Genomic DNA, 27,797 nt, shown 5'->3' with positions numbered 1-27,797 from the left:
AACCCGAGTACCGGGAGGAAACCTGAGTACCCAGAGGAAACCCACACAGTCAGGGAGGAGAACGTACAAGCTCCTTACAGGTAGCAGGGAGAATTGAACCCTGGTCACTGGTACTGTAAAATGTTGTGCTAACCATGTATTTAAATTCATTTTAAACTTGGATCACCTTCCAACATATAAATTGCAGGGTGTACAAACCAAATTTATGTACCCTTTCATCATAATTGAATTCCTGAAGGTTCAGTTTTGTTCTGCATGATGTATCTGTGGGCATATAAAATAATCTTCCAGAAAGGGTCTGACCAAGGGAAAGAAATGTTTTCTCTTATTTGCACCCATCTTTTCCGTTTTATTAAAAAACGACTTAGCACAGGGTTGTTGAATTATTGGTCATGTATGCTACCTTATCCAGCTAGCCACTCTTCATAGTTAGTTACAGTCGGCCCTCCTCATCTGCGAGTTCTGCTTGCGTGAATTCAACCAACCGCGAATCAAGAAAACCCGGAAGTGCTCTTCCAGCACTTGTTGTTCGAACATGTACAGACTTTTTTTTCTTGTCATTATTCCCTAAACAATGCAGTATTACAACTATTTTACATAGCATTTACATTGTATTAGGTATTATAAGTAATCTAGAGATGATTTAAAGTATACGGGAGGACGTGCGTAGGTTATCGTGGATCGGGAAAAAAACGGAAGTTCTCTTACTAAGTAAGTTGGAACAGGTACATCCGGTATTATTTAGCGTCAGTTAGTCAAATGTTTGTCTTAGTATATAGTATATACCTTTCTATGCATATAAAACACTTAAGAAATGTATGTTTCAGCGCCGGGCTCGGGAACAGAAATTCCTAAGTTTGATCCAGTGACAGCCTGCTCCCGAACGCACTCTCCATCCGTGCTGGGTTGATGTGGAGGATCAAAAACCCCAAAACCCCAAAACCTAATAATTAAACCACTGCGTTGCTTAGTAATAATTGAGGCTTTCGTCGGGGCAGGGCCTTTCTCACTTTATCCTTTAAAATTGTTCCAGTCGTTGACTGACTGTAGCCTAACGCTTTTCCAATGACTGATGGTGTTTCACCTCTTTCTGATCACTTTATTATTTCCACTTTATTTTTAATTGTGATTATTTTCGTGAACAGAAACACTGCGGATTCAGAGCTCCGCCGCCAGGTGCTAATGTCCACCGCACTGAGATAGGTTAAATAAAGGCCGGGGTGCTGCTGGGTCCTAAGGTCCACCACATTTAGACAGGTTGAATGAGGGAACACTCACAATGCGCTGGAGGAACTCAGCAGGTCAGTCAGCATCAGTTGAAAAGATTAGTCAACGTTTCAGGCCGAAACCCTTCATCAGGACTGAAGGAAGAACTTTGGGGAGGGTTTGAAGAATGAAATACAATGCGCTGGAGGAACTCAGAAGGTCAGTCAGCAATAAGGTTGAATAAGGGACTTGAGCATCCGCGTTTTTTGGTATCCGCAAGGGGTCCCGGAACCAATCCCTTGCGGATAAGGAGGGCCGACTGTACTGCCTGGTATGCTGCTGGCGTTCAGGGCAGCAATGAAGCTCCTCGATCTCCTGTCTGCCCTTGGCCATCTTCTCTATTTTGCCCCAGGCGTGGTTCAGGGTTCTCATTTCTGCCTCTATGGTATGCGCCAAGTTGTCTTTGGTCTCCCGTGTTTCCTTGGCCCTTCAGGGGTCTAATGAAGTGTTGCCTTGATGGCCGCCCTTCATGCATGAATGTTAATGATTGCTTGGTCATGGAGGGCTTGTAGTCAGGTTCCAATCCTGACTGTTCCTCCATAACTACAGTACTGTGCAAAAAAAGTCTTAAGCTTGTGTATATATATCTACAGTGCCTAAGACTTTTGCATAGTCCTGTATTTGTCAACATGGAGCAGAGAGTTGAGTTTGTAAATCTGGCGAGAGCAAAGGATGTTGGGAATGGTGAGCCTGGTGCACCACGGGAGGTGTGTGGGATGAGTGGCAGGGGCAGGGGGTGTGTAGTGTGGGTGCAGACACACCCCAGCCCTGAGACACCAGGCAAGGTCATTTGATTCCAAACAATTGGTTTATTGATCCTTACAGAATGTCTCTTTGGTGCTTCCCTCTCTCTTCCCCTTTTCCCAACCATGATTCCTCTCTCCCTGCCCCTTCCCACTCTCAGTCCACAATAGAGACCCATATCAGAATCAAGTTTATCATCATTCACTTATGCCATGCAGCAGTACAGTGTAATACGTAAAATTACTACAGTACTGTACAAAACTCTTGGGGACCCGAGCTGTGTGCCTAAGACTCCTGCATAGTACTGTACATGTACGTGAAGAGGTGACTAGTCGGGAATGAGAACCCTCATTTTACACTAATACAAGTGTGGAATTCTGAATACCATGACCATGCATTTGCACAAGTTTACACTGAGCAGGCTGAAGAGCTTTCCTTTTCAGTCGTCAAATTATTGTTCTCAAGTCCTTGACTCTAAAACTGACAGAACTTACCTATTAGTTATTATTAATTTTTCTGCAGGTGGAAACCCGATGGCAGTGGTCAGCAAGCAAGTAAACATGGAACTGGCCAAAATAAAACAAAAATGTCCCCTGTATGAAGCAAATGGGCAGGCTGTAAGTCTAAAATGATGGATTATGATTTTCTATACTTACTTATATCTAATTAATTTGCTTTTTGTTCAAACATCTGCTCTATGTTGCTGTGCAGCCTGTGGAAACTGAGTGCTTCTCTGTAGGAATTTTAGCGAGTTATTTCAGGAATCAGTATTACTTCAGTATTTGACTTGGAGTGCTTGGATAGATTTGGAGCCAGCCCAGCCATTCATTATGACAACAGTGAGGGTTCACTGGGCAGGTTTGATCTTCTATGATCTTAATGGCTAATGTTGATATCTCCACAGTCTCCCAACCACTCCTAAGCTAGTCAAGTGCCATTTACCGGCAGTCCAGCATCACTTCCTGCTGATCTGTCCTGATCTTAGTGTGGAAGTTGCTGCAAATGGCCCTGCAGTGTGGTTCTGAGAGTCAGCTGTTCTTAGAAAAGTGACGACTTGACAGCTTACTTATCGAAGGGTTGTAGCCGATTCTGCTAAAAGTCCATTTCTGAGGTTTTCAGTCAAAAACTTGCTAGACTTCAGTGTAAGCAAAATGTGAAAATGTGAACAATGTGAGAAGTTTTTATTCTGGTTGTAAGTAGAAGTTCTGACTGCCAATTCTGAGAGGGGAAATGTGCTGCAATGGGATAGTGTGAGACTCCTACTGCTTCCACTTTGGCCTCTGCTGTCAACTCAGCTTGAGTCCCGACTGTCCTCTTTATCAGGCTGATTCTGGATGGCATAGAGCTTGTGCAGTACAGGTACTAATAGGGAAGTCTCCATTTTTGCACAGGACTCTGTGGAGACCCCAAGTACCAGTTGCTGGAAGTTGCTGCTACCTGTAGATGTTCTCGAGTATGTCCCTGTATATTAGCAAGGTGCAGTGTAGAACGGTGATTATACTAAAATGATACTCGATGGTCAAGCCAGTAACACTACAAGGCTCCTAACTCTTTGGACAGTTCTTCACAGAGGCACTGACACTGTCATAGAGCATCCGATCGTTAATATTGGCTCTAATCAAGTTTTAATGTCCGATTGAACCTCGAATCCTTTCATGTTCTGGTTACAAAGATTTTATTTCTCTAAACTGATGTCTTAAGTTTGCCACGTCCACCACTTGTATATACTGTATGTATTTATGTTTGCGTGGGTTGTTTGCTCTCTGAAGTGTGTAATCCGCCACAATTGTCAGACTGCAATTTAAAACATTCTCACATTCCTGTTGTTGAAAGGTAAATCCTCGAGTTTTCAGTTTCACAGACTGTGATTAAACCTGCTTTGGGTGGCTGTTCCTGAGTACGTTATGAGACATTGCATGCCCTTCAGCCCACAGTGTGGTGCTGTCCTTTTATCATACCATTTGTCCTCACCACCCGATTGAGCTTAAGCTACAGTCCCTTCTGTGACCTGCAAAATTGCTTATGTAAATTGTAAATCAAATCGATTCACCCTGTCACATACTGACACCGATTGCAATACAGATCTGAACAAAAGGATTCTGTGGGACGTCATGTGGAGCAGTCAACGCTACCCAGAATTTTAGATTAGATTATGAGGGCACTCAGTCCTCATTTATTGTCATTTAGAAATGCATGCATTGAAAAATGATACAGTGTTCCTCCAGAATGATATCACAAGAAAAACACAGGGCAAACCAAGACTAAAACTGAGAAAACCACATAATTATAACATATAGTTACAACAGTGCAAAGCAATACCATAATTTGATAGGGAGCAGACCATGGGCACGGTAAAAAAAAGTCGTTTTCATCGAACAGTCCAACACAGTGTGGGCCCTTCAGCGCACAATGTTGTGCTGACCTTTTAGCTTACTCTACCATCAATCTAACCCTTCCGTCCTACATAACCCTCCATTTTTCCACATGCCTATTTAAGAGTTTCCTAAGTGCTCTTTGTATATTTTGAAGGTGCAGAGTAGATCAGTGATTATACTAAACCTAAACTCCAAAGGTCCGCAATGTTGAGGAATTTTATTTACTCCGTCTTCCTCTATTGATATTTCAGCTTTTAAGTAAAGCTAGTGAAAGCAATTTGAAAAGTAGTAAGAATCCAAATAATAAACTAGTTCTGTTGTCATTTTTTACAGTGTTGTATTATGAGCTGAAAATCTTAAAGATTATTTATTTCTTTAAATTTCCTTCTTTATTTATTGAGATACAGTGCAGAATACGCCCTTCCGGCTCTTCAAGCCACACCACCCAACAGTCTCCTGATTTAATTCCTTCCTAATCATGTGACAATTTACAATGACCAATTAACCGACCACCCGGTATGTCTTTGGACTGCGGGAGGAAACCCATACGGGCACAGGGAAAACGTACAAAGTTCTTACAGATAGTGGCGGGAATTGAGCCTGGGTTGCCAGGACTGTAAAGAGTTCTGCTAACCACTACACTACTGTGCCAGGCACCTCCAGTTTGTCTAGAATTAAGATCTAAGGAATAATAATAATATCCTTTGTAGTTTGGGGACGTTGTGTTATGATTTTTATAAAGTAAAGGCAAAGAGTTTGAAATGGTATACCAGTAGAGAGAGAGAGACATTGAACCTCATGGGTTAATGATTTCTCATCAGCTCTGATAAATTATAATTATTCTAATTGTATGTTCACTAGTTAGTTCTGTTAAGATTCTTGAGTTAAACCTTTTAACCCTGTTTGCACTGTGTTGGACATGCTCATTAAATGTGAAGTGCTTTGATTCTCAGTCAGTTGCAAGTGAGCTTATTCACAACCCTCTTGCTTTTGAGTGACAAGTGATTTAAACCTAAATGTGGATTCTGGCCGGAGATTACAGTACAGTACCGAGCAAGGGCTGCTTTGTTGGACGTGCCACCTCACAGTGCTGTTTGCATGCCAAGTTACTGCTCTCACAATATGAGGAAAAACCGGAAGTTCCCCCAATTCATTGACAACCAATGTTGTCTGAAACAAATATTAATTTTCTTTATTATTTTATGGTGTTTTGTGTGAAGCAAAATGGATGCTTTTTAAATCTTGTGTTAGTGGTGGTTTTTCAGATAATTTGTTTTTTGAGTTATCCTGAGAGGTGTGATAAGGAATTTTCTTTTATTTCTTTAGAAGTTACATACTTCAAAAATGTGGTCACAGAGTCAAGACACTAATAAATTTTTCCCGCTTTTTTTCCTATGTCATTGCTGATGTTTGGAATCTGATCCTAATGAAGGGAGAAAGATGCACAAACGTACGTATTCTTACTTTTACTAATTAGGCATCTATAATGAAATCTGACAGCAACAGGTACTTGGGGTGTAAGATGTCTGCAATCGTTTGAGGATGTTAGGATTTTGGACAATCACAAAATGTACACTATAATGGCGATCTGACTTGCATCAATTTTATCTAATTGCGATAATTCTGCAGGCAATTTTGGGGTATTTCTAATAATGTTGTACACCAAGAGCAAACCAGGGTTGAACTAAAATAGGAAATAACTTGACTATCAAGATGGAGGTCACTTCTTCCTCATTTGTGTTTAAAGTTCTATTTCCTGTCCTTAATTTTGTTACCTCAATATCTTTCTAAATGGGCGAATTTACGTTTTTTTAGAGACTCAGAAATGGTCTCACTGTCTGCATGAGTGCATCTCATTAAGTCATAGAGAAGTACAGCACAGAAACAGGACCTTTGGCCCGTCTAGTTCATGCCAAACCATTTAAACCACCTACTCCCATCGACCTGCACCGGGACAATAGCCCTGAATGCCCCTACCATTCACATACCTATCCAAACTTCTCTTAAACGTTGAAATCGAGCTCGCCTGCACCACTGGTAGCTCATTCCACACTCTCCCGACCCTCTGAGTAAGGAAACTTCCCCTCATGTTCTGCTTAAACTTCTCACCTTTCACCCTTAACCCATGACCTCTGGTAGTAGTCACACCCAACCTCAGTGGGAAAAGCCTGCTTGCATCTATACCCCTCATAATTTTGTACACCTCTATTAAAGCTCTTTTCAATCTTCTACGTTCTAAAGAATGCAGTCGTAACCTGTTCCATCTTTCCTTATAACTCAGGCCCTCCAGACCTGGCGACATGCTTGCAAATTTTCTCTCTGCTCTTTCAACCTTGTTTACATCTTTAGGTAGGTGACCAAAACTGCACACAGTACTCCAAATTAGGCCTCACCAATGTCTTATACATTTTGAACATAACATCCCATCTTCTGTAGTCAGTACATTGATTTATGAAGGCCAATGTGCCAAAAGCTTTCTTAATGACCCTATCTTTGGCAAATACTTAAATAACTTGTCACATTGGCTCCCGTCCGTCACATCGAACATCAACTCGCACTGATTTTTGGTGCTTTCGGGCTACAAAGTATACGAGTTGCAAAATGCATACCATCAAGTTGTCATAGCTACTGCAACAGGACCTCCAAAGATGGAGGCCGCATTTGGAGATGGCAGCAACGTCGAAGGCAAGGGGATGTGGCAACACCATCTCTCCCTTGTTGAGGTCACTGCTTGGTACCTGGAGTCAGAGAGTTATACGACATGGAAACAACTCCTTCGTTTGCTACCACAAGAGGCTGGATAAACTTGTGTTGAGTCCTCTGGAGCAGTGGGGCTGAGCGGAGTTCTGATAGGTGTTTACAGGATTTTGAGAGGCATAGATAGAGTGGACAGGGAGTATCTGTTTCCTAGGGTGGAAATCTAATACCAGAAAGCAAAAGGTGAAAGGGGGTCAGTTCAAAGGAGAGGTAAGGGTAAGTTTTTTTTTACTTAGTGGTAGTTGTTTGGAATGCACTGCCTGGTGGTAGAGACAAATACATTAGAGGCTTTTAAGAGATGTTTCGATAGGCAGATGAATGTGAGGAAGATGGAAGGATATGGACATTGTCTTGATAGGAGGGATTGGCGTTTGGGTGATTAGTGTTGATTTGCTTTTTTTAGTTGGTACGGCATACCTTTGTGGGCCAAAGGGCCTGTTCCTTTGCTGTACACTTCTACGTTCTTTGTTAATCCACCAAATCAATGCAGCCTTCAATACCCGTTTACAATCATTTCAATCAATTACAGTAATTTACAAATATTTCTATCAGCTCCCCTAAGATTGTATAACTCATGTTGCAGTTGCATAAGATATTGGTGAGACCCATTTGGAGTATTGTGTGCAGTTTTGCCCTGTTATAGCAGAGACGTTATTAAACTGGAAAGAGTACAGAAGTATACGTGGATGCTGCCAGGACTCGAGGGCCAGAGTTATAGGGAGAGGTGGGACACACTCATAATGGATTTATTGGAATGTAGGAGATTTGGGGGGGGGGGTGACTTTATTGAGGTGTGTAAAATCATGAGGGGTATAGATTGGGTGAGTGCACATTGTCTTTCCTCCCAGAGAAGGGGAACTAAAAACCAGAGGGCATAGGTTTAAGATGAGAGAGGTGAAAGATTTAAGAGACCGGAGGGTCAACCTCTGCACACCCAGGGTGATGTGTCTATGGGACAAGCTGTCGGAGAAAGTGGTTGAAGCAGGTCCAATAACAAGATGTGTGTGGATAGGAGGGATTTTGAGGGATGTGGACCAAATGCGGCTAGCTTGATGGGCACAGTGATTGGCACGGACTAATTGTGGTGAAGGCTTGCTTCCATGCTGTATTTCTCTCCTAAGCCTGCAGTCTCTGTCTCTTTGACCAAAGGAGATCAGTACATTTATGAATCTCACAAAATCCTCATCAATTTGCATACCATCTTAGCTTGGAGATATAATAGTGCCCTGAACCATTTAGCCAGGTCTTCTAATATACAGTAACAGGCTACAGCAACTCAAGAGTTGATCAAATTATAAGCGTATTCATTACTTGCAAAGGAACGTCTACGTTCATATGGTAAGTTGCTGGTAGATAGCTTCAATCTTACAGCTCAAAACAGATCATTTTTATATACTGACAGGAGTGTAGTAATTCATCCTTAGTTGCATTCCTTCCTTATCTGCGTCCGTCTTAAATAACTTGTATTTGTCCTTAATGTGCTCACTTGTCTTTTGAGGCTTCTCCTGGCTAACAGCTATCTCCTGTTTTTCTCTGCTGTCAAAATACTCCCTGCCGTAAAACACATCCTGCTATAAATCACAACCCCTTTTGCACACCTTGCATCCAAACAAGCTTAACAAACCAGCAAAGCACACTGTGATTACAGAGGTTCCATTTTGTCACATGACATTTTACAAAAGTTATAAATTCATAAAAACTTCAGGGTTATAGAAATATTTCCACAATAGCATTCCTTTATCATTGCTGGATCAAAGACTCACTAACTTAACCACAAAGTAATCCAACATTTCTGCATTTACCTTGATGGTGACAAGGTAAATATTTCTGGAGATGTATTCATTAAGTAATTGGAAGGATGTAATTTAAGTGTTATAACTTGCAGTTGAAAAAATGGGGACAGAAGAATGTGTGAGACAGCGATTATAATAAGGTAAAATTGCATGAGGTTTATTGTAAAACTACAGTTTATTGGTTGAATTCCCTTCATTGGGACATTTCAGACAATTTTGATGATGAAAGCTCATAACCTCTTTCAAGTTCTGGATTTTGTTTCAAAAGGATACATTAGATGTTTAAATAATCCAGAATTTCTTTACCTAAATTAATTAGTAATGTTAGAATTCTTTATCGTCCTCTCTGAATGTTCAAAAGAATGTTAACCTCAAGTTGAGGGCCTCTGGTTTGTCTTGGCTTGTGGTGACCACTGGTGTCGTCCTTGTGTGATTTAGTTTTACATTTTAATTGACAATTTAGTGTCTTCTGACAAATAGATTGCATTTTTTAAGGGTAGGAGGCAAAAGCATGGCATCTTGGCCGGGATAAGGATTTCTTTTATTACCATGTGGATGAACTGTGTTTGGTTAAAAGGACCTCCGATCAGCATCATCTTGTTACTTGGCATACCTTCATGCTTAACTGCTATGCTGCTTGCAACTTATTAAACTCTCACACTCTTGCACAAAAATAGGAGCCAATCCCTGGCTTTTACTGTAGTATCAAACCTTAGCCAACATGGAGTGTGGATAAGATTCATCTTCCCAAATGCAAATTACTACAAAAAGGTGGAAGAGTTTGTTTATTATCAAAATATGTACGCAGTATACAACCTTGAAATTCGTCTTCTTCAGCTAGTTGTGAAACAAAGAAAACATTCAAGGGAAAACATCACCCCTGCCCCTCAAAAAAAAAAAAACAAATCTTGCAAACGGAACACGATAATCAACTGCCGCACCCCCCCTGCACAAGAACCTGAAAACCTGAAATACAATAAGGGAATGATTAGTGGTTTAAGCACCATCTCTGGGTGGGGAGCTGAAATAAAATTTCTGGTTGATAGCCTTTCATCAGTATGGAAAAAAAGTTGATAGTAAATCTTGTTTTAAGATGCAAACTTTGCGCCTCTTAAGTAATTTTACTGGTGACTTTTCCCAGTTGTGACAAAGGCCATTGATATTAAATACTCAATTGCTTTCCTCTGCTTGATGTACTAAGTATTGCCATGATTATTTGTTTGTTATGTGCCTTGTCTGATGACATGGGCATTCATGGTCCTTCCATGACTATGATTGTTCTTGCCAAATTTTTCTACAGAAGTGGTTTGGTATTGAATTCTTCTAGGCAGTGTCATTACAAGACAGGTGGCCCCAGCCATTATCAATACTCTTCAGAGATTGTCTACCTGGTATCAGTGGTTGCATAACCAGGATTTGTGATATGTACCATCCACCACCTGCTTCCATGGCGTCAAATGATCCTGATCAGGGAGGGAAGGGGGAGGTGCTAAACGGGTGCCGCACCTTGCCCAAGGGTGACCTGAATGCTAGCGGAGAGAAGGAGCATCTTACACCTCCTTTGGTATAGACATTTCTCCATCCTGCCACCCAAATTACCATTATATCGTGCTTTAACTTTGGCTCAAAAAAACAAACTGTTGACAAGATTATTTAGTGACTTTACATTCCTGGATCTTTCTTCCCAACATCTGACCATGGAGAACTTGAGGCTGGAGGAGCCTCAGCCTTTCCTCATAGGCAGTTGAGTTTCCAAATCCATTGTGAACTATATCACACATTATAGTTTTCATGTGTTGATGCCATGATGATTATTATAAATAGTTCACACAAAGTGCTGGAGGAACTTAGTAGGTCAGGCAACTTCTATGGAATAAATAGCTGACTTTTCAGGTCAAGACCTTTCATCAGGACTCAATCATGTTGCTTTGGATCTCCAGCATCTGCAGAATTTTTTGTAGTTATTATAAGTAATTGTACTGATATTTTAGTTCACCTTAGTATCTTGTCATTATGTGTATTGTCTTTATTCCCTTGAGGCAATAGGACCTTCAAAATTAGGCAGTTATTTACACACTTAGATAACTCTAGTTTCTTTGGAAATCTTCCTGTTATTAATTCTTAAATAAATAAAAGATGTAATCCTGTTTCTTTTGAGTGAATATTATGTTTTATTTGTGATGCTCAGGTTCCCAAAGAGAAAGATGAGATGGTAGAGCAAGAATTTAATCGTTTGCTGGAGGCCACATCTTACCTCAGTCATCAGTTAGACTTCAATTACCTGAACAACAAACCGGTCTCATTAGGACAGGCATTGGAAGTTGTCATACAGTGAGTATTTTATTATATTTCACGCTCAGCAAAATATAATGTGAGCGATCTGCTCGGGTATAAAACTTAAATTCAGTCTGATTGTGGTTAAAGATCTCCGTGACTAGTTGGGATGCCAAACTTGAGATTGCATAATACCAGGCTGGCAATTTCAACGATAAATCTTTTGCGAGTTTAACATTAAGAGTGGACTTGTTGCATTTCTAAACAATTAGTTGAGGAATCTGCACCCAGAGCAGACTAAAACTTACAGCTACAAAGTTCACAGTATATTTATTATCAAAGTATGTATGTGGTATACAACCCTGAAATTCGTTTTCCCCACAGACATCATGAAACAAAGAATCATGGAACCAACCTGTTCAAAGAAACAAATTCAATCATCAAACCCCCTTACCCTCCCACATGCAAAAATATTGCACAAACGGCAACAAAAAAGATGGAAAGCATAAAATATAAATCACAAGGGTATAGCCCAGTGTTCATTATCTGCAGTTCACACGATTCAAAAATTGCCCAAAAGTAGTAACAGAGAAAGAGGAACCAAATCTAGAACTAGAAATAGAATGCATCATAAGAACTGATATAGAGTCCAAATCTACTACTCACGCCAATTGTAGACTTGCTCCGGCCTTATCTGGCGACATCATCAAGGAAGAGAGAGATCACTCAAATTTAGGGCACAATACTAGGAATGGAGCAAGATATTTCTGTCATTGGAAGTGTTTGCCTTAATTGTTCAAATGCTTCTTGGTTTGCTTGACATTTTTAATAGCCTTTGTTTTAATAGCTTTTTTCTTTTTTTTGTGCTGGGGTGTTGATGTTTTCTCTTTCAACGATATTCACGGTTTTTCTGTATTTCATGGCTGTCTGGAGAAGACGAATCTCAGAGATGTATTCTTCAGTATATTTTGATAATAATATGAATGACTTAGATAGTTTAGGGGAATGGGCAAAGAAGTGGCAAATGAATTACAATGTTGGAAAGTGTATGGTCATGCACTTTGATGGAAGAAATAAACGGGCAGACTAGATGGGGAGAGAATTCAAAATGCAGAGGTGCAAAGGGACTTGGGAGTCCTTGTGCAAGATACCATAAAGGTTAACCTCCAGGTTGAGTTGGTTGTGAAGAAGGCAAATGCAATGTTGGCATTCATTTCTAGAGGTATGGAATATAAGAGCAGGGATGTGATGTTGAGGCTCTATAAGGCACTCAGGAGAATGAGGGTGGCTGTCATAGAAATATTCTGAATGTTAAAAGGCCTGAGCAGATGAGATATGCCAAATTATTTCCCATGGTGCAGGATTCTAGGACAAGAGGGCACGACTTCAGGATTGAAGGACATCCATTTAGAACTGAGATCCGGAGAAATTACTTTAGTCAGAGGGTGGTAAATCTGTGGAATTTGTTGCCATGAGCAGCTGTGGTGGCCAAGTCATTGGGTGTATTTAAGGCAGAGATAGATAGGTTCTTGATTAGCCAGGGCATCAAAGGGTATGGGGTGAAGACAAGGGAGTGGGGATGACTGGAAGAATTGGATCAGCCCATGATTGAATGGCGGAGCAGACTCGATGGGCCGAATGGCCTGCTTCTGCTTCTATATCTTATGGTCTTTGAATAATTCTTTATGTTGGGGACAGTCAGAATGATTGGGGGGAAATAAACTTCATTTTATTGATAGTCAGCAAACTAGAGTTGTGATTTTAAAGTGAATCAGTTTTTCTTTTCAGCTATTTTATGGCTGAGGCTTGTACTGGCCTGCCATGTGGCAAGATTAAAGTTCAAACTACATTTATTATTGAAGTATCTGTACGTTATTATACAACCTTGAGATTCATCATAAAACAAAGAAATCCTAACGAACCCATTTTAAAAAAAAATGTGCAAGAGAAAAAAACAAATCATGCAAACAATAAATGCAAGCAAATAGCTTTCTGAACTGAAGTCCTCAAAGAGAGTCCGTCCACAGACCCTTGGTTCAGCGCAGAGCCGAGTAAGTGTCACGGAGCAGTGAACTGAAGCGGTCGTACAAGACATCACTGCCACTCAGGGTCTCATTACTTTTGCTGAATGAGTTCAGCCATGTGGATACAACTCAGTTAAGAGCACAATGGTGATGTACGTTAGCCATTTTGAAACAGATGAATATAAAATAAAGTTTCTTTCATGCCTTTGGAAGTATCTCCACCCCACCCCAGTGCTGTAGTTTAGAAGCATTGTTATGATGTATAGACTGAATGCATAATAAGCCGTAACTGAAAGTAAACTCCAAAATATTCTCGTTAGGTTGCAGGAGAAACATGTAAAGGATGAACAGATTGAACACTGGAAGAAAATTGTGAAGACACAAGAAGATCTGAAAGAATTACTCAATAAGGTGATTTGAATTTCTTTTAAATTTTATCTAAAAATATATGAAGTTATTTACATGAATCAACTCTTCTTGGTCCTCCAGCCAGGTACAGGTATCAATCTTAACCAATGTTTTGATGGCAAACTCTTCCATCATCACCAGGGATGATACCTGGGCATATCTAGTCTGGTGGCATTTATACCCCTATTATCTGTCCCTCCTGATTGGTTAGTCCTCATCCAATCAGGTTTCCCCTGTCCTACCTTGTTCTTTGTTAAAGTAAAAACTGGAATTTGAGAGGGTGGATGAGTTGGCAAAGAGGGCGTTAAAGAAAGAAAATATAGGAATACACATTAGTATAGGTAAAGCAGAGTTTAAGTGTGTAATCTGGGAAAAATCAACCAAATGTGGCAAGAAAGATAGGACAGGGAGGGGAAAGGGAGGCATTTATATCAAATACAAAAATGTGTTGCAGGTACTAGGGTAGGTAGTGGATACAGAAGAGAGGAGACTGTGTGGACTAGGTTAAGTCTGGGGCACTGTGCATTAAACAAAACATTGAAAATGGTAGGGAAACACCAGACAGGATTGTGTGAGGAATGTCAGGAAGAGGAGTCAGTAGAACATGTAGTTCTGAGTTGTAGGAAGTATGGGATACAGAGAGAGATGATGATAATCAATCTAAGGGAATTGGGGGTGCAGGAATTCACATTAAAAGGGTTGCTAGGCATGGGAGAAAAAGCACAAGGCAGGGTATTTTTAGCTTTCTTAAGGGGTACAGGGTTTTTTTTTATATAGGATATGATGAATAAGCAGGAATAGGGTACTAGGATGGCCAAAGATGGGAGGATAAAATGTAGGTTAGGGTATATATGTGTGTATGATTGGGTGAAGGAATTTGAAATATCAGTCTATTGCACACTCCGGAGCAGAAGGTGGCAGTAATGCACCATTAAGCTGGGTGCCAACCGCCGTAAAACAAGAAGAAGAAGAAGAAGTGCCCAAGCATTATCCTTGATGAAGATGACATCAAAATGTTGGTTAAAATCGATACCTCTACCCAGCTGGGAAGCCTGAGAAGAGTTAATTCGTCATATATGCTGGGGATGCACTAGATCCTTTTTCAAGTTGTTTATTCTTTGACAAATTTAACCATTAGATTCCATTGGAAAGAAAGCTGACAGGATCTTGTTAGTTAGTGGCCGTGTCCTTGCCTTGTATTTCATTTTGTCTAAGTTTGGGGTGCTTCAAGCCTGCTCTAAATTAGAATGTAACATTTCTGTGAATTTGACATTGTAATCATCCTTCTCCCAAACACAGACGAAAGAGGATATGCTTTTATTTTGGTTTGAGCTGTGTTAAGTGGAATGTGAATGATAAGAAAATTTGCTTACTCGATGTAAGTACAGGATGTTCTGCTAAAACGTCAATGGGATATACTGTGATTGATTACTTAGGGAGAGCTATTTGTATTTTGCAGCCCGAATATGTCATAATGAGGTTTTAGGCAGGAACTAAAGAAACTTAAGACTTACTTTGGAATTTGACAAGTAGAAAAAAATGTCTTGTGGGGGACAGTTGTGAGGCAGATGGTTTCCATGGGACCTCCCCACAGTAATCAGGTACAATTCTCTGTAAATAACACAGGCTGCCAGATTTACTGGAAATTGACCACCAATCACTCCTGGTTCTTGGTTTTTGATCCTCCAAAATATTCCGCATGGAATTTAAACTGGAGGTGGCGGAGGGTGGGTGTAAGAAGGAGATTTTTGAAGAAGAAAAGCTGCCTTAAATTTAATTGAGTTTGGTTGTGTGACTGTGGTAGGATGAAGATTATTCTATTATCCTATTGATACTAATGCTAGGATACTTATTACCGTCAATATTTTTAGCTTGCAATGACAGAATAAACTTATAGCTATTTAAAATCATTTTTAGTTTTAAAAATGTTGCAGAGAAAAATAATGTTTTATTGCGAGTCTGAAACTATAGCCACTGACCTATTTTTCCCCATTGTTTTTGTAACAAGATTTTCTCTAACTCGAGGTTTCTTAGGAACAAAACTATCATATTATAATGGAACTACCTGTAGTTGGCTTCTCCTGGAAATGGAAACTGACAATCCTCGTATGCTATGGTATTGGGGATGGTGGGGTGGGGGGGGGGGGGCCACTGAACAGAATCGCAATAAGCCTTAGAAAGTTGGAAACTTAATGGGCACTAGCCTCCCCAGCATCCAGGACATCTTCAAGGAGTGACGCCTCAGAAAGGTGGTATCCATCATTAAGGACCCACGTCACCCAGAATGTGCCCTCTTTTAGCACAAAGATGAGAAAATCTGCAGATGCTGGAAATGCTTTATTCTCATTGCAACCACCAAGGAGGAAATACAGGAGCCTGAAGCCAAACACTCAATGATTCAGGAATAGCTTTGTCCCCTCTGCAGTCTGATTTCTGAATGAACCTTGAACCTATGAACACAAACTCACTACTTTTTCTTTCTTTCTCTTTTTGCACTACTTGTTTAATTTAACTTTAAAAAAATGTGCGTGCTCTCTCTCTCTCTCTCTCTCTATCTCTCTCTCTCTCTCTCTCTCTCTCTCTCTCTCTCTCTCTCTCTCTCTCTCACTCACTCACTGACTCTAGTTTCCAGTTTTTATTATGTGTTGCAAAGTACTGCTGCCACATAACATCAAATTTCACGACATATGCCAGTGATGTTGATTCTGATTCTGGTTGTGCAAAGGGAACTTTGGCGAAGAAGTGAAACAAGATTAAAATGGTGCTGCAGGATTTTTATTTTTATTTTTTGCTTATGTGGGTGTGACATATATATGGCATCTGAATGAAGGTTCTACATGTTCTAAATTTAGTTTGTAACTGTTAAGATTATGAACTTTAATAAGAAACCTGAAAACTCTGGATCTTTCTATAGATGTCGAGCCATTAATTTGAAATATTAGTTTTTTTCCTATCTTTTTATATGTACTTTCTGCACTCCCAAGTTTCACTTGGTATGCATTCTACTTAACTAGTACAATACCTATGAATAGTTGTCATTGGTTTCACATGGGTGAGTATATTGTAAATAGCCATGATGTAAAATGAGACTGTAGGAACACACGCAAAATGCTGGAGGAACCCAGCAGGCCAGGCACCATCTATGGAAAAGAGTACAGTCAATGTTTCAGGCCGAAACTCTTTGGGAAGTCCTGCAGAAGTGTTTTAGCCCGAAATGTCGACTGTACTCTTTTCCATAGATGCTGCCTGGCCTGCTGAGTTCCTCCAGCATTTTGTGTGTGTTGCCCGGATTTCCAGCATCTGCAGATTTTCTTTTGTTTGAGATAAGACTGTAGGAACTATTATTTAGCTGAGAGCAAACTAGGCTTTTGTTTAATGCCTTGGTTAAAAGGCAGCAATGTTGCAATAGCACGTCAGCCTGAATTACACGTTGAAATCTCTGAAGCAAGAGCTAAACCGTTCATGTTTAAACTGTAGGTTATCATCTATCCAATTGCAGTAAATGTCGATCTTTTGCTTAACACTGATCTTATCAAACTTTACAACTCCTCCCTTGGAGGGTCAGACACCCTAAGCCAATAGGCTGGTCCTGGACTTATTTCCCAGCATAATTTACATATTACTATTTAACTATTTATGGCTTTATTACTATTTAATTACTTGTGCAACTGTAATGAAAACCAATTTCCCCCGGGATCAATAAAGTATGACTATGACTGTCCATGCTTGTTCTTGACTGTTTATCATGTAGAATTTATTCAACTATGCAGTTCTTCGTGCTTCCAGAAGAGCTGATAAGTTACTTGAATGCAGCAGAACTGTATACCAAACATCTTAAAACCATGAATACATTTAAAAGATCAGTCTTTGTCATGACAGGTCTCTTACTTTCTGTTCACAAAATTTTAAATTGGACTGCAATTCCTTCATTTGTCCTATGGTGATGCTGTTGATGGAGATAACACATGTAATGTTTTGATATTAAATCAGTGTCTAGGACATAGAAATCTACAGCACATCACAGGGCCTTTGGTCCACAATGTTGTGCTGACCATGTAACCTATTCTAGAAGCTGCCTCGAATTTCCCTACTGCATAGCCCTCTATTTTTCTAAGCTCCATGTACCTATCTAAAAGTCTCTAAAAGACCCTTTTGTGTCCACCTCCACCACTGTCACCAGCAGTACATTCCATGCACCCACCACTCTCTGTGTGAAAAACTTAAATCCCCCTTGTACCTATTTCCAAGCACCTTAAAACTATGCCCCCTTGTGTTAGCCATTTCAGTCTTGGGAAAAAGCCTGTTCAGCAGCTTTGAGTGTCCTATGGACACAGGCCCAAGATCTCTCTGATCCTCTACACTGTCAAGAGTCTTGACCATTAATATTATATTTTGTCTTCAAATTTGACCTACCAAAATGAATCACTTCACACTTAACTGGGCTGAACTCCATCTGCCACTTCTCAGCCCAGTTTTGCATCCTATTGATGTACCACTGTAACCTCTGACGACCCTCCAGACTATCCACAACACCCCCAACCTTTGTGTCAATAACGAACTTACTAACCCATCCTTCTACTTCTTCATCCAAGTCATTTATAAAAATCACAAAGAGGAGGGGTCCCAGAGCAGATGCCTGTGGAATATCGCAGGTTCACCGACCTCCATGCAGAATATGAATCATCTACAAGCACCCTTTGCCTTCTGTGGGCAAGCCAATTCCTGGATCCACAAAGCAGGGTCTCATTCAATCCCATGCCTCCTTACTTTCTGAATGAGCCTTGCATGAGGAATGTTTCCCAACCTTTTTTAGCCCAATGCCCCCTCCCAAGTACTTTCATGCTTGCCAACACACCGCTAAAGTATCTTCATACTTGCCAATGCCCCGCTTAGGCACAATATACTTTCTGGTGCCCCCATAGTGAAAAACATGTCTACCATATGCTAACATGAGAAAAACGATTCTTTACATCTTTTTGTCTTTAATCCTAGCTTACACAGTACCTGTGCGCTGTACAGCAGCTTCAATATCAATGTGATCCTTGAGGTTGACGGCTTTTAGTAAGAGTAGAAATGTCTGGTCAATTTGTGACACCAAAAACCTGAAGTCCCCACGCGTAACAATGTCCAAGCCGTTTCTGTATTTTGTGAGTACATGGTTTCTGCACTGAAGTCTTTTTCAACAAGGTTGGAGGATGGAAATGCAATGAAGAGCAGTTTGGCTTTTTTCTAAAGACCAGGAAACTTCGTATGACAGTGTAGCCACATACCACAAAAGCGGCCATTTTTGAAATACGTTTTTGCTGTTTCATCCTTCTGAATTGCAACAATTTCTTCTTGCAAGCTCTCTTCCTGTTCTTCCATCTTGCAAAGAATTGGGTTAATCACACAGTCCAGCATTTCCAGATCTTTCAAGTCCTTGAATTGATTCTGAAAATCCTTCTTCCGTGACTGTGAAAGAGGGTGCCATACTTTCCATGCTCGGAAACTGTGAGAACATTCTTCTATTTGGTTGGTAAAGTTGGATGAGATTGTGGCGTTTCAGATGTGTTGTGACAACGAGTGCTCACTGCCTACAGAGCTATGGTTCTTCCTGTGCTCCAGTGTCTCATCCTTTTTTCCCGCAAGTGGCTGCTCTACTAATGGTTAGTCAGGTCTTGTGCCTCAAATTAGGGTGCAGCTTACCGCCCAACCCCAGGGATATTGAATGCCCTTCCCTTCCCAATGACTTCTGTTTCCCCTAAAGCCTCCTTAGGAGATATAACCGTCCCCTTGGGGGGGGGGGTACTGTCCCCCATTGAGAATCACGGTTTTAAATTAATGTAAATGTTTAGGCGTGTATTTGGCCTGTTAGTTTTAAGAACTGAACCAGGCTGTAACAAATCAGAGCAATATTCTAACACAGCCAAATATGGTGTTTTTTTTTACTGCAGATTGCAATATAATTCGATTCCTAGCAATTTAGGACCTTGATCAAGATTTGAGAAATTGCCAACAGCTAGTTTAAGTTCGCTAATATTCATTTTATATCCTTATTAAAATTAGTTGTCTTCATATGATCATTTTGTATAAGAGAAAGCAGCAGGAATGGGCATTTGATCTCTTGAGCCTGCTACATTTCAAAGGTTCATTTATTATCAAAGTATGTATGTAGTATACAACTCTGAGATTTGTCTTCTCCAGATGGCCATGAAACAAAGAAAACCATGGAAGTCATTCAAAAAAAACATCAACCCTACCTTTCCGCAAAAGAAACTGACAAATTGTCCCAAATTAAATTGTGCAGCAAGTTGCTGATGTTCTATATCGTTTCCCTGACTCCTTTTACTGTTCAGAAATCAATCAAATCTGTTTTGGATGCAATCAATAACTGCATCTCTACTCTTTAGATTGAGTTCTAAAGATTCATCAGCCTCTGTGTGAAGGAATTTCTTCCGTCTTAAAATATGCAACTCCTTATTTTGACAATGTGACCTATTGTTCTAGACTTCTCAGGCTAGAAACTCTCACCTAGAAGCATTCTCTGGATGTCCACCCTGTTGTGTCCTCCTGGAATTCTGTGTATTTCAGTGAGGAGGATCTCCAGCCTAAAAGATAAACTCAGTTTCTCATCCCACAGAAGTGGCCTGACCTGCTGAGTATTTCAACGTTTCTGTTTTCGTTTCAATTTTTCAATGTGCACCTTTTTGTTTTTTTTTTCATATTTTTTGAGTGTCTTAATGTCACCTCCCTTATTGGTCTGGTTGAGTTGTTCTCTGATCTTGCCAATTTACTTGCCAATGTTTTGTGACCATGTGAGGAGACATTGCCAGTCCGCTGTTGATTGTGGTGTGTCCTCCGAATACTTTTCAATCAGGCCAAGCATTCAGAGGACACACCACAATCAACAGCACACTGGCAACGTCTCCTCGCTTGGTGACGAAATGTTGGCAAGTAAATTGCAAGATCAGAAACCAACCCAACCATCAAATACCCGAGCTATGTATCTTCTGAATTATTTTCAACCACTGAATTATTCACCTATCTGATGGTGGGCTGCCATTTTGTAGACTCCATCTTTCTTGTCCATTGTTTCCTTTCTTTGAACTTTGTTTCTAGATGTAACTATTCCATAAATTAAAATGCAATGGATACATCTAACTGGTTGCTCAGCATCTCTATTGAGAAATTAACCTTTCAACTGCAATCTCTTTGAAAAGATAGAGATTGTTCTGATTAAGAGTCTACATCAGATATGTTGACCTGTCTTCTCCTTTTCAGATGCAATAGTTCTGTGTAATTCCAGCTTTTTTTAAAATTGCTATTTTTGACCTGTGGAATTTGCAGCTTTCCTTTCATCAGTGCTTGCCAGGCTTCTTGTTCCTGGGACAGCTTCTTGTAAGCGTAATTATCGCGTTAAAAACAATTTAATATGTTTTTGTTGCTGGAGCAGCATGAAATGCCTAACTCTAGTATTATCTAGGGAGGAGAAATTGAGCAGAAGGTTAACAGGAATTACAAGGCAGTTCCTATGAGTGTAACGGATGCTGTGTTGTTCAAAATTCAAAATAATTTATTATCAAAGTACATGAATGTCACCCTATACAACCCTGAGATTCATTTTCTTGTGGGCGTACTCAATAAATCCATAGAATAATAACAATAGCAGAATCAATGAAAGACCGCACCAAGTTGAGTGTGTAAAAGACAACAAACAATGCAAATACGAAAGAAAGAAATACTGATTTATTGATTGATTTATTGGCATACAGTGTGGAGTAGGTCCTTCTGGCCCACCCAGCAATCCCTCAATTTAATCCAAACCTAATCACAGGATAATTTACAATGACCAATTAACCTCCCAACTGGTATGTCTTTGGAATGTGGGAAGAAGCCCACACGATCATGGGGAGAAAAACTCCTTACAGGCAGTGGTGGGAATTGAACCCGGGTCGCTGGTCCTGTAAAGTGTTGCGCTAACCACTGCATAACCATGCCACCCTAAATAAGCTATAAATGTCAAGAATATGAAGTGAAGTGTCCTTGAAAGTGAGTCCATTGGTTGTGGGAACATTTCAGTGATGGGGCGAGTAAGGTTGCCCCCCTCTAGGCTTTTAAACCAAAAGGGATAACTTACTCAATTTCAAGGTTGTGTCAAGGTTATGTGTAGTCGTTAATGCCGTCCTGTTACATGTCATTCAGATGGTGTCGCTGAAAGAGAAAATCAAAGAACTACATCAACAGTACAGAGAAGCCTCTGAGGTGAAGCCGCCTCGTGACATCACTGCAGAATTCCTGGTTAAAAGTAAACTGAGAGACCTGACTGCTTTATGCAAGGTGATTTTATTTCTAATCACTACACTTGAGTTAAGTTCTGGGATTTATTTGGCAATGGTTATTTTTATTTCCTTTAACTGTTACTTTTTTTCCTTTCCACATTACCCTTTCTCTTGAGGAAGTTTGGTGGTTTAATATTTTGTATGAATGTGCTGGTTTTGGGAAGGGTTCTCATGTCTTTTGAAACTGCTGATGACTGATTGCCGCGTTGAATTTTGAAATGCTAGCTCTCCTAAATGTGTCCATTCATTACTGACTTTCTACCTGTTACGCCACTGAGGACATTCACAGTCAGTACAATGACCAATTAACCTACCAACCAGAACGTCTTTGGACTGTGGGAGGAAACCCATGCAGTCAAGTCAAGTCAAGTCACTTTTTATTGTCATTTCAGCCATAACTGCTGGTACAGTACACAGCAAAAACGAGAAAATGTTTTTCAGGACCACGGTGCTACATGAAACAACACAAAAAGTACACTGAACTACGTAAAAACAACACAAAAACTACACTAGACTACAGACCTACCCAGGTCTGCATAAAGTGCACAAAACAGTGCAGGCATTACAATAAATAATAAACAAGACAATAGGCACATAGAGGGCAGTAGTTGGTGTCAGTCCAGGCGCTGGGTATTGAGGAGTCTGATGGCTTGGGGGGAGAAACTGTTAGATAGTCTGGTCGTGACACCCCGAATGCTTTGGTGTCTTTTGCTAGATGGCAGGAGGGAGAAGAGTTTGTATGAGGGGTGCATGGTGTCCTTCATAATGCTGGAATGTGGTGTAAACGTCTGTAATGGCGGGAAGAGAGACCCTGATGATCTTCTCAGCTGACCTCACTATCCGCTGCAGAGTCTTGCGATCTGAGGTGGTGCAATTTCCGAACCAGACAGTGATGCAGCTGCTCAGGATGCTCTCAATACAACCTCTGTAGAATGTGGTGAGGATGGGGGGAGGGAGATGGAATTTTCTCAGCCTCCACAGAAAGTAGAGACGCTGCTGGGCTTTCTTTGCTGTGGAGCTGGTGTTGAGGGACCAGGTGAGATTCTCCGCCAGGTTAACACCAAGAAATTTGGTGTTCTTAACAATCTGTACGGAGGAGTCGTCAATGTCCAGCGGAGAGTGGTCGCTCCGTGTCCTCCTGAAGTCAACAACCATCTCTTTTGTTTTGTTCACATTCAGAGGCAGGTTGTTGGCTCTGCACCAGTCCATTAGCCGCTGCACCTCCTCTCTGTATGCTGACTCATCATTCTTGCTGATGAGACCCACCACGGTTGTGTCATTGGCGAACTTGATGATGTGGTTCGAGCTATGTGTTGCACAAGGAGAATGTATAACCTCCTTGCAGGCGGTGGTGCGAACTGAATTCGGGTCACTGGTACGACAAAGCATTGTGCTTTAGCAATTGGCAACCATACAATTAAGGATTATAGAACACTATCTCAGCGGTCAGCAAAGAAATGACCTCCACTGGTCCCAAGCTACAAACTGCCACAAAATAAACATAATGTATTCCCTTCGCTTTTACCACTCGTGACTAGTTACCATAATAAACACACAGCACAGAATACGTGGCTCCTACATGTGATGTGGGCATGTGGCCAAGTGGTTAAGGCACTGGACTAGCGACCTGAACGTCGTGAGTTTGAGCCCCAGCTGAGGGAACGTGTTGTGCCTTTGAGCAAGACACTTAATCACACATTGCTCTGCGACGACACTGGTGCCAAGCTGTATGGGCCCTAATGCCTTTCCCTTGGACAACATCGGTGTCGTGGAGAGGGGAGACTTGCAGCATGGGCAACTGCTGGTCTTCCATACAACCTTGCCCAGGCCTGTGCCCTGGAGAGCGAAGACTTTCCAGGCACAGATCCATGGTCTCGCAAGACTAACGGATGCCTTTTACACAGCAGAATCAATTAAAAAAAGATAAATTTTTCTCGCCTTTGAACTAGGAGGCAGTTTCTTGAATTATTTGTAAAGAAGCTCAATTCATAGGACCAATGTCTCTTGCTCCAGCATGCATACTGTTGAAACCCTCTTTCATACACTCATTACCTCAAGGTTATACTTTCATTTCCCTGCTGGCTAAGCTTCATTTTTCTGCCTTCCTCCCTTTTATTCTTTTATTCTTTGTATCTTGCCTGAGTCTCATTCACTCGTTGCATTGAATCCTCCCACCCCATCGCCCAGGCTTTCTCTCCCGTAATCCTTCATTTTAAAATCTCTTACCTGTGTTTCAAAGGATGTAAGAACAGGGCTTACTCTTTGAGTCCTTGAGCCTGCTTCAGAATTGAGCAAGGTAATGTTTGATGTTCTACTCCACTATTTCCTGACCTTTCACTATATACTTTGATTTTTGAAAAAAAAAATTAATCATTGTTTTGAATGCAAGCATCAAGTCTCCACATTCCTCTGAGGTAGAGGATCCACTAAGTAATTTCCCAACATTCCAGTCCTAAGTGCCCTGCCTTTTATCTATAGTAGAACATCCACCCTCTCCCTCCCACCCCCCCCCCACTCCACATTTCTGGAGAGCTTTCTAAGAGTTCATTACATTTAAGGAGGTGGAGAAGAAGATGGCGGCGCGACGCAGCTCGCAGCGGCCACTCCGGTGGTGATGTCTGTTATTTTTCAAGTAGGGTGCCATGCACAATCCTGATTTGATGGAGACAGACGTGAGAGCACGGAGGAACATCAGGAGAAACTTCTGAAATGCCTGCTTCGCTGCTGCTGCTGTGTGGTCCGGAATCTCCAGAAGAGAAGGCCCCGAGTTCTTGGCTTTGCCTGTTGCTTGGCGGCCGGGGCGGGGTCAAAGCGCTCAGCAGAGGATGGTGCTCGGAGAGGCTGTATTGGAAGGGCTGTTTGGAGGTTCGGACAGACTCAGAGTTGGCTGTAGTCGGGTGCTTCCAATGCATCGGTAGTTGTCGGCGCTTGGAGGTTCACGGCAGGGAGAGTTCCTCCCTTTTGCCACCTGGTATCGGGACTATCAGGAGTCGATCGGGACTTTGAGGCTTTTTTTTACCGTGCCCATGGTCTGCTCTTTATCAAATTATGGTATTGCTTTGCACTGTTGTAACTATATGTTATAATTATGTGGTTTTGTTAGTTTTAGTCTTGGTTTGTCCTTTTTCTTTGTGATATCACTCTGGAGGAACATTGTATCATTTCTTAATGCATGCATTTCTAAATGACAATAAACGAGGACTGAGTGTCCTCATAATCTAATCTAAAATGAGGTTACCTCTTATGGGGTGGCACTGTAGCATAGTGATTAGCACAATGCTTTACAGTATGAGTGATCCAGCTTCGATTCCCACTGCTGTCTGTAAGAAGTTTGTCCAAAGACATGCCAGTTGGTAGGTTAATTGGTCAATGTAAATTGTCCCGTGATTAAGCTAGGGTTAAATCGGAGGATTGCTGGTCACCTGCACAAAGGGCCGGGGGGGCTTCCTTCGCACTGTATCTCAATAAGAAAATAAATCTCTAAAATACGGAGAACAAAAACCAAGCCTTTTTGATCTCTCTATTGCATATTTAATCTTTTTGAGACCTGAGGCCTCTGTCGGTCAGGGTCAATCATGAATGTTGCATCCTAGCTGTCTGGATATGCAAAGCCAGGGCAGTACAATATGGAGAGCAAGCTGTTGCCCATGTAGCAAGCTTCCCCTGTTCTCGCATCTGATGAACCCAAAGGAACGACAGAGACTAATACAGTTTGGCACCAGCATTTGTGAGTCAGCGTTGAACTCAGTGTAGGACTGCCTTAGGGATTCCAGCTTTGGATTTTATTTCCCATCGGGGGTTTACTCCCGAAGCCTACCCATGAGTGGATATAGCTGCAAAGCACTGGAGATTTGAGATTAGTTTTCCTTCTAATTGAGCCGCCAACCACAGCTGATGAGTCCCATCTACCCAAATCAACTGGTTTTAAGGCGCCAGTAACCCACCTTTACTTACTTTACTGTTTTGCAGATTACTTTACCCTTTCTCCTGTCAGTAGAAACGGTTCTGCCGGGCTTAGTAGCTAAGCCACTTGTGAAGACCAGGAGCTAGACTTGATTGTCAGAGGCTATTTGAGGCACATAGCATTGGGAGCATTTAATAGGTAGTGGGAGCTTATCTTCACTACCACCCCCAGCAATAACAACCTTAAGGAACCTCTTTTTGAGGTAAGGAAGCCAAAACTGTGCGCCATATCCAGGTGTAGTGTCACCAAGGCCATATGTAACTATGATAAGACATTGTTAGTCTTGTATTTAAATCTTCTTACCACAATGTGTTTGCCTTCCGAATTTCTCAATGTAACTGTATGTCAACTTTCAGTAGCTTTTGTGCAGGAAAATCTTTTTGACTTGCATACAGTGAACAACCTTTGGGTATAAATGTTTTCTAAGTTCTCCATATTTAAAAAGCATTTTATTTCTGTTGAAGTGGATAACTTCATGTTCTTTTTTTTTGTACATTACATTCTATCCTTCATATTGTTGCCCACACTCAGTTAGTTTATTGTCCTTGAAACCGCTTTGCCTCCTCGCTGTGACTCTCAATCCCATTTAATGACAGTTATATTCGATCTCCTCAGTCAAATTGTAGCTATAGATTGTGGATTTCAGGGTCCAGTGATTGATCAGCATAGTAGTAGTTAATTACTTCCTACATACTCATGAACTCCCCATCCACTCAGATTCTATGGTGTCTAGTCCAGCTGGACAGTTACACTGCACAAATTTTTTCAGCAAGCGTTGCTTCCTCAGAATTTTTTCTTTTGTTTATGATAGACCACTTGAAGCTGAACATAAATGTAATTTCAGACTACTTTGTATCCTGTTGGAATTTGGAGAAACAAGAAATTAACTTGTATTTAATATAATGAGTTTAATTGTATAATAGTGTTGATGCTTAGCAATAGTTCTTACTTACTGACCGTTATACCACTAGTGTTTAAAGCAGCAATGAAGGTCCTCCATCTCGTTCTGTTCTTGGTCGCACACAGATGTAGGAGGGTTCTTCATTGCTGTTTCCGTAACAATTTTCTTTTGATCAGTCAGGGTTGTTAGCCCTGAGCTGAATCCCCAGACCTGGAGGGCTGGTGGACCACTCTTCGTCTGCCTCTACCCTTTGACCTGTTTGGCATGGATGACTCTACCAAGAGCCAAGGCACAAGGCTCTGATTCCAGCTAATTGAGATGCACAAGCCTCCAAGCCCCATGACAAGGTTGTGGTCCTCTTGGAAGTCGATCCATGTGGCACACTGTTGTTTGCCTACTGACCAGAGATGGACTAATTAATTCCTGCCCTTTCTGTCATTTGTCTCTGCGGGGGCATGGGGAGGGGCGTTTGGGAGGGGAGGGGAAAAAAAACTCAGTCCCCTCAACTGCATGTGATCTTGTCCACTAATTTCCTGAGGGTGCATATCTATACATTGTCTATTATTCTTCCTTATCTACTTGGTACATCCTCAAAGAATAGCCAAACATAATTTCCCATTTTGTAAGTCCATGTTGACTCTGCTTAATCAAATTATTATTTTCTGTGTTTATTGCTGTTATATCCTTGAGTTGTACCATTGTTTCTGTTCACAATGTTAGCCTCGACAAGTTGATTATTGCCTATTTTATCTATATTTTAAATAGTGGGTTTACACACTTGCCATACTCAATCTGCAGGAACTCTTTCAGAATCTCCAAGAATGTGGAAGATGATCCAGAGTACAATACCTGATCATCACTATCACAACTCCAGGTTCCTGGGGACATATCAATTTTCAGACTTATTCACAAATACTTGTTTTCCTTATTCGCACTGAACCTTTTCTCCAGTACTTCTGGGATTTTTGTCTTC

General features: G+C 41.0%; 1 protein-coding gene across 6 annotated transcripts in view; it reads left to right on the top strand.

The window, feature by feature from the left end:
* The window catches only part of kdm1a (lysine (K)-specific demethylase 1a), an 83,710-nt gene that overhangs the window by 36,654 nt on the left and 19,259 nt on the right, over positions 1-27,797 (top strand). For all 6 annotated transcript variants that reach the window (XM_072246782.1, XM_072246783.1, XM_072246781.1 and 3 more), the window contains 5 exons: positions 2,533-2,627; positions 5,818-5,835; positions 11,124-11,266; positions 13,554-13,644; positions 21,823-21,957. In XM_072246782.1, the coding sequence (XP_072102883.1) occupies positions 2,533-2,627; positions 5,818-5,835; positions 11,124-11,266; positions 13,554-13,644; positions 21,823-21,957 (482 nt within the window). The remainder of the gene's footprint in view (positions 1-2,532; positions 2,628-5,817; positions 5,836-11,123; positions 11,267-13,553; positions 13,645-21,822; positions 21,958-27,797) is intronic.

Source organism: Mobula birostris, chromosome 29 (genome assembly GCF_030028105.1).
Source record: "Mobula birostris isolate sMobBir1 chromosome 29, sMobBir1.hap1, whole genome shotgun sequence".
Lineage (NCBI taxonomy): Eukaryota > Metazoa > Chordata > Chondrichthyes > Myliobatiformes > Myliobatidae > Mobula > Mobula birostris.
The sequence above is the reverse complement of the archived record's forward strand: the minus strand, read 5'-3'. Positions and strand labels throughout refer to the sequence as shown.